General features: G+C 36.4%; 1 protein-coding gene and 1 pseudogene across 2 annotated transcripts; one reads left to right on the forward strand and one right to left on the reverse strand.

Moving 5' to 3' along the window:
* The first annotated feature begins 479 nt into the window (after positions 1-479).
* Positions 480-1,597, forward strand: TRX2 (thioredoxin 2). Its single transcript, XM_088883127.1, has 3 exons — positions 480-736; positions 1,027-1,149; positions 1,288-1,597. The coding sequence occupies exons 1-3, from the start codon at positions 590-592 to the stop codon at positions 1,435-1,437; spliced, it is 420 nt and encodes a 139-aa protein (XP_088739253.1). The 5' UTR covers positions 480-589; the 3' UTR covers positions 1,438-1,597.
* Positions 1,598-3,646: 2,049 nt separating this feature from the next.
* Positions 3,647-19,290, reverse strand: LOC105167680 (inositol hexakisphosphate and diphosphoinositol-pentakisphosphate kinase VIP2-like; annotated as a pseudogene). The gene is made up of 31 exons (XR_016066638.1): positions 19,062-19,290; positions 18,788-18,923; positions 18,583-18,642; positions 18,371-18,417; positions 18,124-18,207; positions 17,314-17,377; positions 16,637-16,790; positions 15,271-15,341; positions 14,496-14,600; positions 13,989-14,081; positions 13,313-13,387; positions 12,566-12,651; positions 12,032-12,238; positions 11,853-11,952; positions 11,706-11,776; positions 11,428-11,509; positions 10,362-10,520; positions 10,158-10,200; positions 9,578-9,660; positions 9,354-9,416; positions 9,195-9,269; positions 8,878-9,003; positions 8,526-8,765; positions 8,353-8,397; positions 7,864-7,930; positions 7,550-7,621; positions 6,645-6,898; positions 6,420-6,477; positions 5,448-5,615; positions 4,917-4,991; positions 3,647-4,642 (listed from the first exon to the last, which is right to left on the reverse strand). The product of XR_016066638.1 is annotated as an inositol hexakisphosphate and diphosphoinositol-pentakisphosphate kinase VIP2-like (transcript).
* Between the last annotated feature and the right edge of the window lie 117 nt (positions 19,291-19,407).

Consider the following 19,407-nt stretch of genomic DNA (forward strand, 5'->3'; position numbering starts at 1 on the left):
CTCTTTAAAAATTATTTATTTTTTTATCATAATCATTTCATATGATTATTTTTCCTACAACAATTTTTTTATTAATAATATGTAAATTATTATAATTTTTTTACACATGCATTGAATGTGCCACATTCAATTAGTATGTATCAAGAGAGAGTACTTTTTGAATATTTTTTTATTTTTTATTTATTTATCTAATTTTCATTCTTCCACTATTTTACTATAGTTAAATATTTTTTATAAACTTAATATTAATTTATAAGAAAATGGGGGATTCAATCGGGCCAGTTAAGCGGTTGGGTAATTTTAATATTTTTTTTTGTTAATCTTAGTATTTTTTATTTAAATCGAAAAACAAAGTGAATACATGTAAATAATTAATTTGAAAGGGGTATAAAAGTAATTTCAAAATTTTTTTTCCAAATAAAAACATAATTTAAAGAAGACGGGGAGGGCGGGTGAAGGTGGATAAAGTATAAACCGCTGGTGCCGTCGTATAAGATTCTTAAAAAATATCTTGAAACCCAAGCAAAAGATTCTTTACGCTTTTGGTTCCGCAAAAGGTTCACGTCCCGTCTTCACTGCAGACCTAAACATGGGGGGAATCTTATCGGGCCTGTTGGGCGGAGATGCGGCGGCGGCCGCTGAATCAACCACCGATGAGTCATCGCGCGTCATCGCCTTCCACTCGTCGCAGCGCTGGCAGCTTCACTTCAACTCCTCCAAGCAATTAAATAAACTGGTGTCGCTCTTTACCTTATCTTCTACTTCTGGTCTGCGTACCTTTAACGCTGTTGAGATCGTAGCTGTAGAAACCTAATACGGATTGTTTTCCTGAGGCTTTCCGCTCCTGATGCCTAGATCCACTAACAATTGAGCCTAAAATTGCTTTTTGCAGATCTAAGTCGAATTTTTTCGGAACCTATTCGCCCAAAACTTAATGCTTAAGATTTTAAGTCCGCATTCGCAAAACGCAGCTCAAAGGTTTCTCGATGATAGTTCATTTATCTAATTTTGCAATTTGTTGATTAGATGGTGGTGGATTTTTCGGCTACGTGGTGTGGTCCTTGCAAGTTTATGGAGCCGGTCTTCAACAACTTGTCCGCCAAATATTCTGATGTTGACTTTGTCAAAATTGATGTCGATGAGCTCTCCGTATGTCAATTTTTGTTTCATTTCATTCAACTGGATTATGATGTTATATATACTTACATATCTGTATTCTAATTCCTCTCGATGTGTTTCTCTTTTCTTCCTAATATTAATTACTGAACATGGGGTTTTCATTTGTAGGATGTATCGCGTGAGTTTGGAGTGCAGGCAATGCCAACATTCCTGTTGCTAAAGCAAGGGAAGGAAGTGGAGAGGGTGGTTGGAGCCAAGAAAGATGAGCTTGAGCAGAAAATCCTCAAGCACAGGGAAGCTCCTAAATTTGCCGCCTAATTGCCTGAAAATATTATTATTCTCTTGTAATCTGAACTATGCACCAAGATGAAAAACAACTTCAGCTTGCTGTTCTCTCTGATAAATTCAAGCAATGTGTTATATAATTTTACAGTGATGATGGTGATTAATGATGATATTGAATGAGTTGATACTAATACATTATGAGTAAATCCATTCAAAGAATGATAATCTATGGTGTTAGGCAACTGAATGCTTTGGGAATTGTTCTATGGCGTTTGAAGGTACCTTGCCTTGTCAACAGCCCAAAACCTTATGTAGCATACATGCCAATATGCTTGTTGCCATCCAAATTTGTAAAGTATCAGACGTTCTTAGAACTTTGAATGAACCCATCAGAGTGGCGAAAAACTTGTGTTAACAGAGTATGACAAACTTGACTCTTATCTTTCAGTAAGAAAGTCAAGGTTGCTCTATTGAAATCATTTACAATTGTAAGAAAATAATTGCAGCCACTAAGAGTAGGGGTTTTATAAGGGCCCCAAAGATCAACATAAACTAGCTCAAAGATATGCTGAGACTCTATAGTGCAAGTTGCAAAGTGTAAGCGAGTTTGTTTTGCCATGGACAAATCATACAATCAGTAATCGTGCTTGAGGAGTTCAGTAAAAAGACTGTGCTTAAGAAATTGGACCTGGTGGTGTTGGCTGGGATGAGCAGAATAAATGCCTCAAGCTATGGTTTTTTCTGCTCTATTCAATGGGATTGGATGGTGGTTGGGTGTTGCTTGGGCACCAATGCCATTGGGGAATTAAAACACAATAAACAGTTTCTGTATCTCAGCTCTTATGTTTTTCTTGCTTATTGTTGTTGTGTTGGCCACGAGCGATGGTGCTACATGCATTGTGTGGTTATTTTGACTGTTGGAGCAGCCTCGAATGGTTTGGATGGTGGGCGCCTTCGGGTTATGACTACTAGACCAATTTATATTTTGAGGGCGGTATGTTGAAACCCATTTTGAACACGAAGAATTTCACGATTTTCAAATAAGTTATCAGTTGTAAAACGGAAAAATATTTGAAAAGAGGAAAGACAATATTTGCTAAAAGAATGCCTCATATGTGTGAATTTCATGAAAGAATTAACTATTTCTTTTCCCTTCTCCCCTTTTCCCTTTCTTTTCCTTTTCTCTTTCTGTCAACATCTTCTCCTTTCTTTCCCATCTTGTAGAACTCACTCCAAATCTGTCTGACCCTGCTGGCAACCCACCCTGTTGCTCGCCCTCGACTCCAATTTTACTATATACATATATATGTATCTTTTTAGACACCGAGAGAGGAGATACGTATATGGGTGCAAATGCATCTTTTGTCGATTTATATGCTTTGTAGATTACATTGGTATCTATATATGTATATTGTGTATATATTGACTGATGCTTGCTGAGTTTCAAACATCATAGAAAATGGATCGGAACCCCAGCAGATTAACATGACTATTCGCAGATGGATATGTTAATTCTTAAATCAGTAAAGTTGTAAATGGAAATTTGAAATGAAAATAATAAAAAAGCATAAACAGTTTAGGGAAAATGTCGGTCTTTGCTGAATTCTTTTCTTCCTATAAATTGGTGAAAATGAGGTTTTACTCTCCTATATTAATTGTGATTCCTGAATTTTTAATTTCTCTATTTTCGTAAACATCAACACTTAACGATAATAAACAAATTCTGTAGCACCAGACTATCATTTGGAAAATGCGAGTATTACCATGTCCTATCAATAAAATTTACATGTGAATTGATTTTCACAAAATCTCACTCTTATTTGACCATATTCGACTTTAATTTAAGATACTAGCTCTTGGTTTATGGTGTTTTTGTGCATTCATAGTTCTTGGCTTTGAGACCTTTATAAATACAGTTTGTTATTTGAATCCGTATTTATATTGATCTAGTGTTATTGGTTCGATCAGGACTCACTAGGACTAGTGATCATTGACCCATTGAAACCAATACGCGGACCTCAGAACATCGTATAATCTAGCGTTTTTGTGCAGAATCGAGTTATAGTACAAAACTACAAGGGAATTCCTTTACGTTCAGTCATTGTTATCTCATACCACCAAACTGAACATGGAGGTCTTCATTTGACCCAACCAATAGAATAAGTCTCGGTCTCTCGGACTATACCATCCTTCATTGATCCCGTCATTTTTTGAAGAAACAAACATCACAAAAATATAGGCATTTTTCTTAGTCTCCAGTCGAAACAATGGTGGTATAGATGAAGTATAAAAGTCCTGTGACTTGGCGTTTGTTCATTACACCATCCCTTGGATTTACAATTCCAGAAAAGGAGAAGAAATGAAAGAAGGGAACAAAGCACTGCCATTTTCATCGTTAACTCAATAGATCAGGTGGGCAGGCAGGCATGGAACCTGCGAACTATGGAGTTTACATTACATTACATTCAGACAAGCTCAACTAAATATTATAGACGTGATCCATTCAACTCAAACAGTGCAAGATTGCTGAATTGTATGCTGCAATTTCTGTACCTGGTAAAGGTACTCTCAGGAATCCGGTTGAAACAGTGCATCAAGTGATCTGCCCAGCAGGCTAGCACCTCTGCATTGTGAGCTGAAGTATAAGCGAACTCGTAGGAAGATGGTATGTTGGAAGTTCATCGCTTTGGCATTCGGCGTTTTTCCCTGTTGGAGACTCTAAGCCATGCCTAATTCGGAAGAAATCAGGAACGTGGTGAAGAGCCTCTAAGTTTACCATCTAGCCACTATATACCTTATGGAATAAAGAACAGTTGCAGACAACGCAAAATCGTTTAGCTTTGATTGGTGCAATTCCTCATAATTTCTTCAGCTTGATTCTTGTAGGTTGCTCCAAACCTTTCTGAGGCGGGTTCCTTGAACTAGTGAAAAGTGTAGCTCCCATCACAGGGAGGATGCATAAAGTTATATATTATCACTTACCGTTAGTGTTCCCATGCTTGTTAAAGGGCCAGAGATTTACCAGGCGTTCTAAAACTGCGGCACTTTTGGAGAAGTAGCCTGAGAATCCTTGAGGAATTGATGGTGGAGGGAAATCTTCAGCTGGCATTGCGAATGGACGAACCATCTTCTCCATCATCTCTAAAGTTAAATATGATCCTATTTCCTGCAGCCTCTCAGGACCCATTATTGGCAGGGTATGCTCCTGATGCAATGAAGCTGCCTCACTATCCTTTCTCTGTCAAAATGAAGAAAAGAGGGGGGAAGAATGTAAATGGCTCATGAAGAAACTCAGAAGTGATTCTATAATTCCCTTCACTGCCTATGTTAAATAACAGTTCTTGAATTCTTTGGTTGAGTTGTTATGAGTTCAAGCAGTTGACAAATTAAAGGACAGAATCAAAGTCTTCAACCTATAGTAAGGTATTCAGAATAGCATGCGGCGGTAATTAGAAACCTAAAAACATGATGTCAAAAAAAGTTCCTGGAATCATGTCTCAGCTGAAGATTACCTCCAAAGGGGACAAGTCTGCACCTCGGCTAAAAGCCATCTCTATGCGGAATCTCTTTGGATCTTCTAAAGCCACCTGCATCCAATTTTAGATATTGATTGTGCTGGCAAACTATTGTATAAACTATTAAACCATGACACATTAACAACCAGTAATGCATCAACATGTCAGTTTATTTGAAGTGCGATTTGCCAAATGAACAGAGAGGAGTACCCCAGTTCTATTTATTTTGGCTTAGCCATACTTCTATAGTGATGTCTTGCATCAAGAAATAAATATCCTTTTGACTTTTCTAGACTCAGACAAACAAATCCTTTAAGTTCTGATAACCTAATTTTCTTCGGGCAAATTGAAAGGGGGCAGATCAAAATGCACCAAAATAAGTATCTTCATTGGAAGAAACTCTTCCACTCAGCAATGGTTTGTTTCAGAAATTGTTCATGAAAAGAAAATAGTGAAGTGCAAACAAGTGTTACACAAACTTCAAAATTCACAAGAAAAATGGAAAGAAAATAGATTAGAACCACAAACCTCTGTGTTCTCAAACATCCTCAATACAATGTAACTCATGTAATCAAGCTCCTTTGTCTTATACAAGCGCTCCAAAGCGTTATCACAAACAAGGCTAGGTTCTCCTTGAAGGGATTCATCCAGATTGCAATAACGAAGAACATTCATCAACGAATGGATATGGGATTCCTGTCATCTCAAAAAATAAAAGGTCAGTTTAATTTGGATTGGAGACTGATAATAGCATATATAATTTCAGAAACTCGCAACAGGTTACACAAATATCCAGAATAAATCTTTGGAGTCTTTACATACTTAAAAGGACCAGAAAGCAGCAAATGTCATGCCCAAGAAAGACAGAGAACATGCAGCCTGTGACGTAATAATCGTGAATACTCACATGGACTAATCCAGTTCGGATCATAACGCACGCAATTTTTTCCTAGATCTTTCTCCTAAACTTTATACATGAAATATCTCATCATATCTGCAATCGTGTCCTAGTTAACTAATTTAAGCTTGAACATGATTAGCATTTGATGCTGGATGTAGCCCTGTGGACCACACAAGCTATTTTCCACATTAAATACAGCCAAAGCATCTGTTACATAAAGAATCCAAGTTATGGGAACCCAACTTGATGGAAGAATATGACAGTAAATGATGCATTCTTGCAGCGGCCATAGCATTTGTACTTTTACGCTCCTTTCTATGAAGAGTAAAGGACCCAGAGCTTCTCAAGGAAATAACTGGTGCGGTTCGATGGTTGAACAAAATTATGAGATCTGAGTCATGGCATTCTGCAATTAACCATGCTTATAGACATGTCTAGTTGTGAAGCCCACCACAGTGACTATTACACTAATTTCCACAATCTTAAAATAAAGAAGGAACAGTCAATGAGGCAATGGGCAATTACTCATATAGACAACTAAAGGAAACAAACTCAGTTGAGGACAAAAGAAATAAAATAATTCGTTAACGTGTGCTCACCGAAGTAAAGTATAGCCGTGTTCGCACATGACGCTCTGGTGTCTTCACGTTTGCATATCTGATAGAAGGAGAAAAAACATGTATGACTGGAAAGTCACTGTCATTGGCTTCAGGATTTTGAATGCTAATTTGCTTGGCCATACTAATCATAATGATCAATGATAAATTGTAAACATTTAGGACAGTGTGTGCTTGGAAGTAACAAACAAATATTGCAATCTTTACTTTGGATCCAGACGGTATTTAGTTTCTTTGTCATCATCATCATCTTGATCCATTGACATATCACTAGTAAAACTAGTTCTTCTTGAGCCTTCAATTTTACTGTGAGACTTTGTATGGTAATCCGTATCTTCTTTCCCAGTGCTAGTGGCTGCTGAACTATTGTCTTGATTACTCTTCAATTCTGCAACACTGATTGCCTCTTCACGTGTGTTTCTCAAATCAATTAAGATTTTTCCCAACAAGCGGCGAGCAATCTGAGATTCCGTAAAGTAAGGTTTGTGCATGAAGGAAATGACATGGTTCCAAGAGCACTATATATATAATATTTACTTATATCTATATAGAGATTTTTCAAAACAGATGAAAAAGAGATGCCAAAAACACTCAAGAGAACATTGTCAGGTATATAAACCTGATGAGACAATTTTGCCCACAATTTTCCACAAGTAACAGGCAAATCAAACTCTGGCAAAGATGACAGCACATAACCAAGTAGCAAGAATACCACAGTGTAACTTCATACCATTGCAAGGCTCTAAAGCAGCGTCACAACACATTTTACAGAAAGTGAAATGAATAAATACTGACTTATATTTTTATAAGGCTATTATTATCAAGTCAGAACCACAGGCCAGTTAGTTGATGAAGTTGTAAGTACTGCATAAAGGATCCAGATAACATGCATCCTCACATTTAATAGAAGCATAAATGGAGAATTTATAGGGACGTTTTTTTTCCTGTGACGAGTCTTTTCTACCCATTTAAGTTCATGTGCCAAACAAGTTTGCTCCCAGCTTTACAGACTTACATATAGTTAGAGGAAAGTGCAATAAATTTGATGAGAATTCAACTAAGGAAAAGTGATAATGCATATTGTGGTATCTGAAAATTAGCGCTAAATTTACCTTTGATCCAATCTTTAGCTTTTGCCATGGATTGATTCCATACTCATTTGGAATAACACCATCTGCAAGTAACTAAAAAAAAAAGAGCCACATAATACTGAAAATCAAAACTTGGCCATCACCAAAGAAAATATGCTTGTGCCCTTAGTTATAATCAAACAAAAGGAGTTGTGGCACAGAGTTAAAAAAGATTCTGCGCGTTAGCAGAAAAAGTGAATTGTTTTGAAATTTCTCCTTTATATTTCCCTTTTCTTTTGGAGAGGGGGGAGGGGTCTCTAGAGTTCACACACATTACAAACAGTGGCTATTAATACCTGGGCAACTTTGAAGAGCTCATCTAATCCTTCTAGATCTAGATGTGCATTATGTAAGAGATCATATCTGTCAAAAGAGGAAGGCAGAATAAGAAAAATCAGAGCATACCAAGGTCGTCGTCTGTTGTGTAATCTCTCTAGCTCTACATTTGAAGGGCAAGTTGGTATGCATGTTTCACCACACAAAATATGTTTTTTGTAGAAATACATCAACAGAATAAAGCTCCAAGTGAGTTGGCGTAAAAGCCACACAGAAACTTCCCACCCCACCAAAAAAGGTCCTCTTGTTAAAAGCCCACATAAAGCCAAAAAATATGCAAAAGGCTAACAGGATGGCGAAATGATCGATAAGACAAGGCCTGAATGAAATTTTAGCACATGGCACAAGCACAATGCTCCATTATTCCTCATGGAGAATATAGGCATAGGAAAGTTATACGCATAATAAGTATAAATCATATCACCAAAAATGAAATGTTAACTCCTTACTTGCAAGAGTCATAGACATCAGGAATTTGTGTTATATCAAATCGCCTGCAATCATGCTCGAATTATAAGTTAGTTAAACTTCGAGCACATGGAATATGGAAGTATGACCTGCAGCATTAATTATTGTCCAAAAAGAAAAATTAGAAACGGAAAAATGGTCAGAGAAGACTTACCCTTTGCGTTCATTATACAAATCTCTCAAGTTTTCTCCATCGAGCAAACATGAGAAGAAATCCCTCACTACCACAAGGTAAGCCAGCAGCAATCCGGTCAACATCCATATTTGTCTTACCAAGTGCCTTAGCTTGATCATATGGCGGAATGACATCATATGAGTTTGCCTCAGCAAGCTCCTCATCTTCATCCTTGGCCTGAAGTCTTACTTGTTCAGTAACCTTCTTTGTTAACTTCACCTAATATTCATGATAAACACATTAAACCCATACTAAAAGTACCTCTCTCAATAGGAAAACTGTGGCATGGGAAATGAACTAATGATTTATACAGGATGCTAGAACTTCTTACCAATTTCGGTAAAAGTTCAGATGCATTTGCAGGAAAACCAGCTCCATCAACCATCCAAGGTTTATCTGCCTCGCCACTGTTATGAACAGCTTTTGCTCCAGAAGTTATAATCTCACTTAACTTGGCCTGGGAAAAAGAAAACAAGAAAACAAAGTTCACAAACTAGACATGAAATTTTCAAGACATTGATGCCCGCGGCTGCATCCCAACGACTAAATGAAATTATTTATCCGAATTGTGGTGATATCCAACTCATCCATTTCACCAACTGCGTACTGTACCATGGAAAATGGCAAAATGTAGCTAGCAAGACAAACCTTGGCTTCTTTTATCTCAATACTGGCATTGTCAAGTCCATCCAACATTGAGGAGTCCTTGCTGACAAGTGAAACCTTGAAAGAAAAAAGAAAAGAAAGGAGTGAACCTCACCTACAAAAAAAACATGTCGGTAATAAGAGATGTTTAAGGTTACCAACCAAAATAGGAGTCAATTGTCCTTCCAAGTCAAGAAGGCCCTTAGCAAAAGCAGCTGCTGACATCTGCCAATAGTAAACAATGACAAGAGAGAATAACCATGAAGTAACAGCAAAATTTGTAACAATCAACAAAATTATCCAACTAAATCCAAAAACGCAATTTACATAAACAGAACAGAGGTTGCAGACTCATTGAATACACCAACTATATTCAGAAGCATAACCTGTACGCGGCCTTCATCTGAGCTGTATATTTTCAAGTCATGACGATACGTACTATGGAGGCGAAGCAGGCCAGTACCTTCACCTGGGACAGACAGCACAAAAAAAAAAAAAAAAAAAAAAAGAAAGAGAAAGAAAGAAATTAATAACTTTGGCACATGAGGAGAAATAACTCCAAATTCCATCAAAGACCATGATCATGATGCCTAGTTCAAGTATAAAATGCACACAAAGTGAAGAACAACAAAAGCATGTTTTTAAGAGATAATATATATATGCATGTATACATATATATGTACATGTATGAAAGCTCCAATCCGATTATCTAGAATAAACAGAGAATCCAATCATGAAAAGAGATCTTCATCCAATATACTTCACAAGAATACGAGAAAGAAAGACTGAAAGCTAAACGCTGCTTGCGCTGCAAGACTCATTCAGCCACACTTCCCAAATGAAAGGAACATTATATAAATTTTACCCCATTGATAATATGCATGAATTTTAGCAAAACAAATTTTGATCAAATGCCAGAATTAAGCGGGAAGTACACAACTGTAGATCTTGAAACTGTCCACTAACCTGGATACATTTTGTTTCGAAAATACCTGCCCAGTTCTTCAGCCTGCCATGAAAATTGATCAGCGTAGTGCAAAGCATAATCCTTCGATAGCATAAGCTAAACATGCAGATCACATTATGTCTCATAACAAGGAAAAGAATAGATTCATTAATTTTCAGAGAGAAAAATATATAGACTAACATGCATGATAAAACTATATCCACCTGCTTTCTCCCGGCATGAGTAAGAACTCCACCATATTTAAGAACCATCAGGGCCTCAGTAGGTCGTTCTTCTTCTCCTTCACCATTAGCTTTTGGAACCTTGACCCACTTTAAAGGCTTAAGTTGAACCTTTCTATATATGCCAGAAAAATGCCCTCCCTGGACACCCAAGTATCAATAATCATTTAAATAACCATTATAACCATCTCCACGAAATCCCTTGAAAGATGGGAACAGAATAACAAATATATAAAATTCAGACACCAAATAAAATTCATCACTAAATGAAGAAATCAAAGCTAAAATCTTCTGGTTCTGGAAAAGTAGAACTGTTGAAATTGCATGGGCATAGGCAAAACCTGACATTGATGCACATAGGATTCCAACATTAGTGACTGAGGTGGATTTAACTATAGAGATGGTGAGCTAAATAACATTCTTCTTTACTCCTGCGAGTTCTTTATTGGTATATTGTGAATACATTTTTGGAGATCTTGGCCAGCTGGAGATCCTCCAACCACCAGTATGAGTAAGTAACAATCAGTTACCACCAAATTTGTATATCAAGATGTTAAAGAATCAAGTACTTTCTGTCAACTAAGTTCCATCATGGAAAAAAGTTGGCGCCGTCTGCTGCTACATGGAGGCCTAGCAAATTTTTGAGAACCTGAAGAATTAGAATCTACACATGTAATAATAATCAAAGGTTTTCCTTGGTAACTAATTAATTATTGAATCTTTGATTAGATTAAAATTACTTTCAATCAAAACAATAGCTCAATTGTTACAAACAAATAATTACTTTCACCAGTTTTCTTAGTGCAATAACAAGATTCAGTAATTTACCAGTTAAAAGAATATTTTAATATTTTATTGGTGAAAATTAATTAGACATGTTAATTTAATCTGTCAAAATAAATAGCTCTTAACTGTTGGATAAGTTAATAAAATTACTTAATTCCTTACTTCAAATCTGTACCCTACTAAAATGATCCAACTTTCAACTTTTCAACAAAAAACTAAACTAAGAGAATTTATATCCAAAATGCCACATATTTAAACTGACCTCCTCAAGCACAGCTTTCACTTGGCGAAGCTTTTCAGCATGCTCAATGTCTTCAGCTTCACTATCACTTTCACGACCAGGTCTGGATGATAATTTTGTCATCAGTACAGAGTGATCTCACAGAAAATTCAATAGGCAGATTAAGTTGTTCAACTGCTTAACGTTATTTTAACAACCTAAGAAGAACCTTGCCATAATTACTGTTCTCTTTTAGAACACTAGCATATTCACAAGTTAATTAGTTTAGAGAATTAGATCAAGAAACATTCTTTCTATACCTAGTACGAGGAACTAAGATCCGTGTTGCATCCAAGAGATCCTGCAACTGAACAGCACTTTTCAGCTTTGTCTGCAGAAACATGAAGGAGAGGTTAGCAAGCTAAAACACATTAATCGTATATGATGCTCAAAATAACAATAAGCACCTCTACTCTAGGTCTTCCCCCATTATATTTTAACATCAAATTCAAGAGCTTTTCCTCAGTAACTTTCAACTTCACTTTCTGCTTTGGAGTTCTGTCACCACTGTAAAGGAAAAAAATGATGTCTAAGGAGATTAAGACATGCAATAACAGAACAGACAGTAGCAGAAGTGACATCTTACTGACGAATAATGGTAATCACACAACGTAGCTCTTCAGATTGCCCAAATGTCCCAATTAACCCACTTCCCTGCCGTGTTAGTCCTTCAGAAGGCTGCACTGGCTCATTTACCTTCCATGGTAGAGTAGGAGGAATTGTTGAAGAAAGATGTGGCGCTTTTGCATCAAGAAACATCTTCCTCAAAACACATGCAGCATCGTCATAATATCTGCATTTAATACAAATAACCAACATTTAGAAGGAAAAAGGGAAAGAAAAAAAAAGCAGAAGAATACAAAAGAAGAAAAGTAGAAGGGAAATATCAGGAAATAAAGGTAATAGAAGTGTATGCAGAACTTGTGGGTTAACTGATGCTTTGACTGTTAAAGCCCACAGAACCACAGTCCATAAACTCAAAAAAGGCCAGCATATAAACTTTATTCTTGAAACAGGACCACAAATACTTTTGGGAATGATTCCTAGTTAAAATCCATCTACTAACTTGTTACGAAGTTGACCAAACAAGGAAAATGAAATAAACAACCAGAAATGTTACTTGTAAGAGTTCTTAACAAAGCTCCATCCATTAACATCACAAACATAGGATCGTCCCTCGCAGCGTAAAAGATCAAATCCACAAACCTGAAACAACATCAACAGAAAGTTATCTGTTAAGCAAGCATTGCCACATAGACTCTTCAAAGAAAGATTTCCTGATGGTATCACAGGCATATATCCTCCAAGCAAACTAAACGTAGTGAATACATTAGCTGTGAGTTAATTACATGGATTAAACCAGCTGGATCCAGCAATAAAATCTTAATTAGTGCATCGTACACACTAAGACCAGTTGTCCACCCTTCCATAGATCCGAAGTAATTATGTCAGCAAAATTTGTTCCACGTATGAGGAAATAACAAATGGAGAAGTCCAATAAGAGCAATTGAAAGACACAACTTGGTAAAAAAGTTGGTCATAATGAAGGCAACCACCTGGTGTAGCACCACCCCAAAGAAAGAAAGAAGTCCCAACAAAAAAGAAAACATCATACTCAAAGTCCATCTATTTATTAATTTAAGTAATTCTGGCCATAGAACTTCACTTGAAATCGATCCAAAACATTCAAATAATTATCTAAAAGCAGAAAAGTATATTGTGGTGGTGCAAGCTGCAGGAGGCAGGAGAGACGTCCAGCGCAAGCTCAGTTACTGAAAGTTGTTTCACTATGATTTGCATAAAAAGAAATTCACATACAAATAAAGGAATGGCATAAATTCACATTTTAATTTTCTTATTGACTTACAGCTTGCCTAAATGCAACGCACACCTCTCTTGCCATTTGCTTCTCAGTAGGAGTAAGTAGAACAGGATATCTGACCTGAAAAGAAAGTGACCTTCCAATAAAGGCAATTTAAATTGAAGATAGTGAATAATCAAACAAGTTCACCAGTAATCAACTAGATGCGACTTGCAGACAAGTTAGAGATATCAAGATTCAGTACCTCTCTTTTGTTGTTACAATTAATATAAACCATACAGTACAGTCAAACTTAAGTTTGTACCTGGATCAGATAATTACTAAAATGCAACTTGAGAAGGGGAAAATATAAAGTTGAAACAGATTTTTACTATCCATGGGCTAGAAATTACGGTGTATTGGTTGTATCTATATCACAGAAACTTTAGGAAGATTGAGACTGATCTCTATTATCTTTATTTCTTCTGGCTTCTAGGAATCCAAGAAAAAAGCAATGGGGCAGCAGAAGGAAGCAATGGTTATGGGAATTCTGCATCTCTGCCTATACCGAGTGGTACAAACTGTTGCACTGTGTTCACTAACGCATATATTAAGAGTATAATGTAAACAACATAAAATACAAGCTTCACTTTATTCAATTAATTCCTGAAAGTGGGCCAAAAAGCCAAATGCACATAATCATTATCAAGTTTTGTAGTTCATACATATCTGAATTACTTACTTCTTTACCATTAGGATTTCTCATAACAACGCCGTCAACCACAGGAGATTTCCTTGCCTCTGCATGAGCATACTCAGGGCCCACAGTGTACACCTGAGATACAATAGTCAGAAGTATTTGTTTAACTAAATGTAGACAAGAATATCCTTCCAGACTTCAAACAGCATCAAGACAATAATATCAAATGGATAAAGAGTCTAGGAAGATGATTCTCTTCACCCCTTCTTTCCGTATTGACAATCTACTTTACTAGGGTAGAACAAGAAAGGGGGCACACAGACAAGATGGGAGATGACCAGCAGAAAGGACAGTGAGACAAACTTGACAAAGAAAACCATTTCCAGTAACTAGCATACAATACTAAGAATGAAGGCATCCCTGTAACTAGCATGTATATGTCCTAAGAACACAAAGGAAAACGCCAGCATGCATAAGTAAATTGCTGGTGGTATCAAGTATAGAAAATCCAGTACATCTCTAAATTATAATTTTATAAGGTGATACAACCTTCACATCTGTTCCCCCAGTTGGCATAAATTCCTCATATATATAAGACCCTTCACGTCTCACCCTTCTAACCTCTGGATGAAATTCACTCGAGCGGTTACCAACCTGTAAAAGAATAAAAAAGATCCATAATTATCCACCAATAACAAAGTAAAAACATAAAACATCATTAGCTAACACATTCCTAATCAACACCAACAATGAACATCAAGGCACTTTTCGTTTTGAAGCATTCAATCATGATATGATTCCAGTGACCAGATGCGCAAAATATCATATTCGGATCAAATATTATTGAATTATCAAAACAAGTTTCAATTTCCATCCAAATGAATCATTTGACTTCAACTTATTAAAGCTGCTTTCTTAAACCAAATAAAATATATAAAACAAAAAGGCCAATAAAAATAAAAACAAACAGTTTATGACCACAAGTATGAGGTAATTCTAATACTCGTTGAGCAAAGAATGTTTAGTTTTCTAAGAGGAATCAATTTTTCCCCAAAAGATGTTATGATAAATACTGCCTCCAGAACTATTGACTATCCTGAGGCTCAGCATAAAGACATAGGGGAAAATCAAAATTTTGGGAGAAAAGTACATCTAGAGAATTTCGCTTGCGCAAAAGCATTCAAGGACCAGTGGGCTTTGCTCATTTACCAATCCTTTTGCAAGCATTAGTAAACTAAACCGGTCAAGGATTGAAAGATGTAATGATGCACAAGCGCTAATGTCTAAGAGAAAATGAACTCTATACATCGGTTGGAATTCTCACCTTTCGGAACAACTCCTTCATTCCGCCACCAGCTGAACTAGGATAATATATCATTATACTGTGATCATCACCTTCAGAAAACAGAGATGAAAAGTAAAATATCAAAAAAGCATACAATACTGAATAATGTGATCAAGTAGCATGTTGCCACTACCACGCTGACAACTTCACATCAAGAATTAACTTTATAAATGTGAAAGAATTAATGAAAGGGAAAAACTGTTGATCTCAAAAAATCAGATTCACATATTCGTGATTTCTTTCTAAGAAAGTAAAAAGATTCTGTTGAGTCAGCAGAATCACACCATGGTAAAACTATATGGGTGGATCTGGGCTAGATCAAATATTCAAGATTTGATTAGAATTCATGTACAGATTTTATAAACAAAACCAATGTCCTAAAATTCTTCTGTTGCACAAAATTTAAGTAATGGTTATTTTAACCAAATAAATATGATGGAGGTTGCAGCACGCATATAGCATTCAAAGCAGACAGCAACCAAGTCAATCTTTGGTTTTGACTACAGGAGTAGGTCACTAATGGGGTAAAACCTCTCATTTCCTAGTTCCTCTAAACCTCAAATTCTAGCTGCATTAGCAATTTCATTCACATGTACAACCTACCACCAAGACTATTCACCATACATACATCATGAAATGTCATGATTGTTTTATGTAAACAAATCATAATTATTCTTTGCAGCAATAAGGACAAACAATCATTGTTTTGTCCAGCATAAGGACAAAACTATTTTTTGGTTTTTAAGATAAATCTTCCAGCATCGATTGCCTCGCAGAATTTTAAATAATTTTCCACTGCACTAGGACATCCCTGACAATACTAACTTCATTTGGTAAAAATATCATGCACTATTAGTAAATGAAAAGGCCACAAGAGCACATTAAACAAACTCGTTTCTAAATAAGACTTGCCACAAAAGACAACTATTAAAGAAAGTCAGCTGCAATTTGCACTCTTCTTTTTATGAGATGGCTGTGAATATGTAGCAGTGTCGACTTAAAGGTGTAGAGGCACGCAAAGCTGCTCAACTGATGTCATTTCACACTTAATCAACGCATAGCACATTCCTTAAACAACCAATAGGTACAAGTGGACGTTGTATAGGTAGAGAAAATGATTTAACAATTCAAAATAGAAATTTGGATACAGATGTTCTAAGTTGAAATTACAGCAGAGGGTCCATGAATTCAGTTCAAATCAGTAGCAAACTCAGAAATCAGCAACCTGGATGCAACAGTAGCACCCAAAATTTTGTGAATGACATGACTAGACCCAAGCATTACAAAGAAAAGGCTACAATACAAAGGACCAAGATTTGTTATATATTATGCATCATAATCTTACCATCGACAGGCTTCTCCACAAAAGGCTTCCAGAATCGATTTCTATGGACCTCAACAAAATCTTCCTCCTCAACAAAATAATCCAGCTCTTGATTTGGAAAGTCCCGGTTAACTAGAGCATATCTTGGAACAGGAATTCCATACATTTCAAGCCGCTGGAATACCCATCAAATAAACCAACCCCACCACCACCATAAAACCCGCCAGAAAAAGAGGAAAGAAAAGTACAGTTAATAAGACTAATGCTTAGCTTCTGAAGTCAAGAGAGCAATTAAGAAAAAAAACGCATACTTTCCAGAGAGAGAGATATTCCATAAAATGATTTATTTTGACATGCATACATCTTATTGAACAATATAATAGCAAACAATAATTCTTGTATTCAAGATGGGAAATTAAGAGGTCAAAGCTAAGAACCGAAAAGGGGAAAATGGTAGGGCATTAGGATAGGAGGGAATCAAAGAAAGGTATTAAGTTTAATTGTCGGTAGCAATCAAAAAATTTGGGAACTAGCCGCAAATTATAACACCACCAGGCTCGTCATGTGCTCAAACCAAATAGGTATGTTTATTCACACAGTCTTTTGAAATATCTGTCTTGGCATTCAGATAACTACAGAAATGGAAAGAAAAACATACGTGAATATGGAATTTCTCCAAAAGACTAAAAGATGAGAACCTCATACACTTTTCTTCGATCATGAAGAAGATGTTGTTGCCCCAACTCATTTACAAGGAAAGGCCTACACCATAGAAAGTGATAAAGACACATAGTGATGGTTACTTAGAGATTTTAAAGGCTAGGTAATGTATCCCAAATAATTTCGTTAAGGTTAAAACTAAAGAAAAACATATCAGATAAGAAAGCTTCCAGTCAAGATAACATGATTGCACTTTTCTCTGAAGAAATGCAGTTAAAAGTCATCAAACTCTCAACTTCCGAAACCCACCTCACTTAGGGAGTCCTTGGCTACTGTTATTCTCCCTCCATATTTCTACCCACCCTTTGCCAATTCCTCCACAACTTACCCAAAAACAGTCGAATCAAAGTCAATCCAAGAAGTCATTGAAGCAAATCATTTTACAGGTTTGATGAGTTCATTCTTTTTTTTCTTCTTTTTCAACATTAGTACACAACAAAATAGAGAGGAACGCAATTATAGTCTTATCAATGTTGGTAGTTCCTGTTGTTTCTTTAATGGTCGAAACTGTGAAGCTTATACTAAAGAGTTTAGCCCGAAGGCTCTATCAAGATTACTTATCAGAAGTAAATAATAAAATGATGATTATGATGGTTAACGGAATTTATCACATTCTGATGCTGTGCTCGTGCTTTGGTAACAATAAGCACGAAGTTATCTTGACTAGTATGCCAACCGTGGGTTGCGAATTTTTTTTTCTTGTTCCCCTTTTCTTTTGGATTAGTTGCAAAATGTGGGATAATAAGCATGTGAGATGGAATAAGAAGAAAAATCAGATGTCAACTTACTTTCTTAGTGCAGCATATGCTTCAGCCCTCTGCAATGGATAGCCAGTTGAACAGAAGGCAATCAGGCACTCACATATAGGCCAGCTGCACTTGACACCGACAATATTATCAACAAGACGTCAGTTGACAGTTTACAACTCAAAATTCTTGACAGTTGACATGGTCTTAGAGATAGAAGAACTCATAGGAAAACTAGCAAAACTTATCATCATTACATCAACACTAAATCCAACGACAGAAAATTCACCTCTCTATAGGCTCTTCAAGGATTACGTTGTCCCCAAAATGAACTATCTGCACCATTCGCAATCAATTGTTTATCATTACAAAAAGTACTAAAAAACCATGAGTTGACATTCAACTAATAATTTTTTATTATTACCATTGCAATAATTTCCATTTCTTATTTCATCGCATTCCATCTGCCTAATTTGCCAAAATTAAAAACCAATTAACTACCTCAAATTCACCAAATGCCTGTAGTCTCTCTAAAATCTGCAACATCGGTGCAGAGGAAGCCTAAAACAAATCGAAACAGCCAAAAGAACAGCAAAAATGAAGCGGAAAAGAAACAAACAAATTGATATCAGTACTCATCCACAGTATTCAAACGAACGGTGCATGGTTTTGTGCAGAGAAATTTTGAAGACAAAAGGAACAAAACCTCGGAGCCGCACTTCACCTTCTTTTCCAATACACACACTCCTATCGTTATTTTCTTCTTCACAGAATCCTCTTCCCCGCCCATTTCCAACTGGAAACTACGAAAATCTCAAAAAATACGCCGTTCTCTTCCTTCACTGCTCAAAACACATCCACAAAAAGCAAAAAAGTAAAAAAAACACTACACCAACATTCACTCATTCATACTAAAAACAAAACATGAAATGCACAGAGAAAAATAAAAAAGAGCCAAAAGAAGCATAGGAATATCTTACCGGAGATGCAGAGTACGTATTGGAACAAAAGTAACGAATGCGTATCTGGCAGAGACGACGCTTTGCTGGCAGTAAAAAATCACGAGAAAGAGCAGAGAAAAGAGGAAGAAAAGGGCGCGACATGTGACAACAGAAAAACGAGAAGTGAGGGTGAGTGGTTTAGGTGGAGAAAAGGAGAGGATTCCAGGATATACAAAAAGGGGACGGGGGGCGTTTGGGACATTAGGAAAAGGACGGATTATAGATTGTGGTGGCCTTATATTATATTGCGTGTCCCTGCCATCATCCATCGCAATAAAGTTCCAGTGTCTTTTCCCTATGTTTGTTTCTTAACCAAATATAAAAA

Source organism: Sesamum indicum, linkage group LG8 (genome assembly GCF_026168435.1).
Source record: "Sesamum indicum cultivar Baizhima isolate 11 linkage group LG8, ASM2616843v1, whole genome shotgun sequence".
Taxonomy (NCBI): domain Eukaryota; kingdom Viridiplantae; phylum Streptophyta; class Magnoliopsida; order Lamiales; family Pedaliaceae; genus Sesamum; species Sesamum indicum.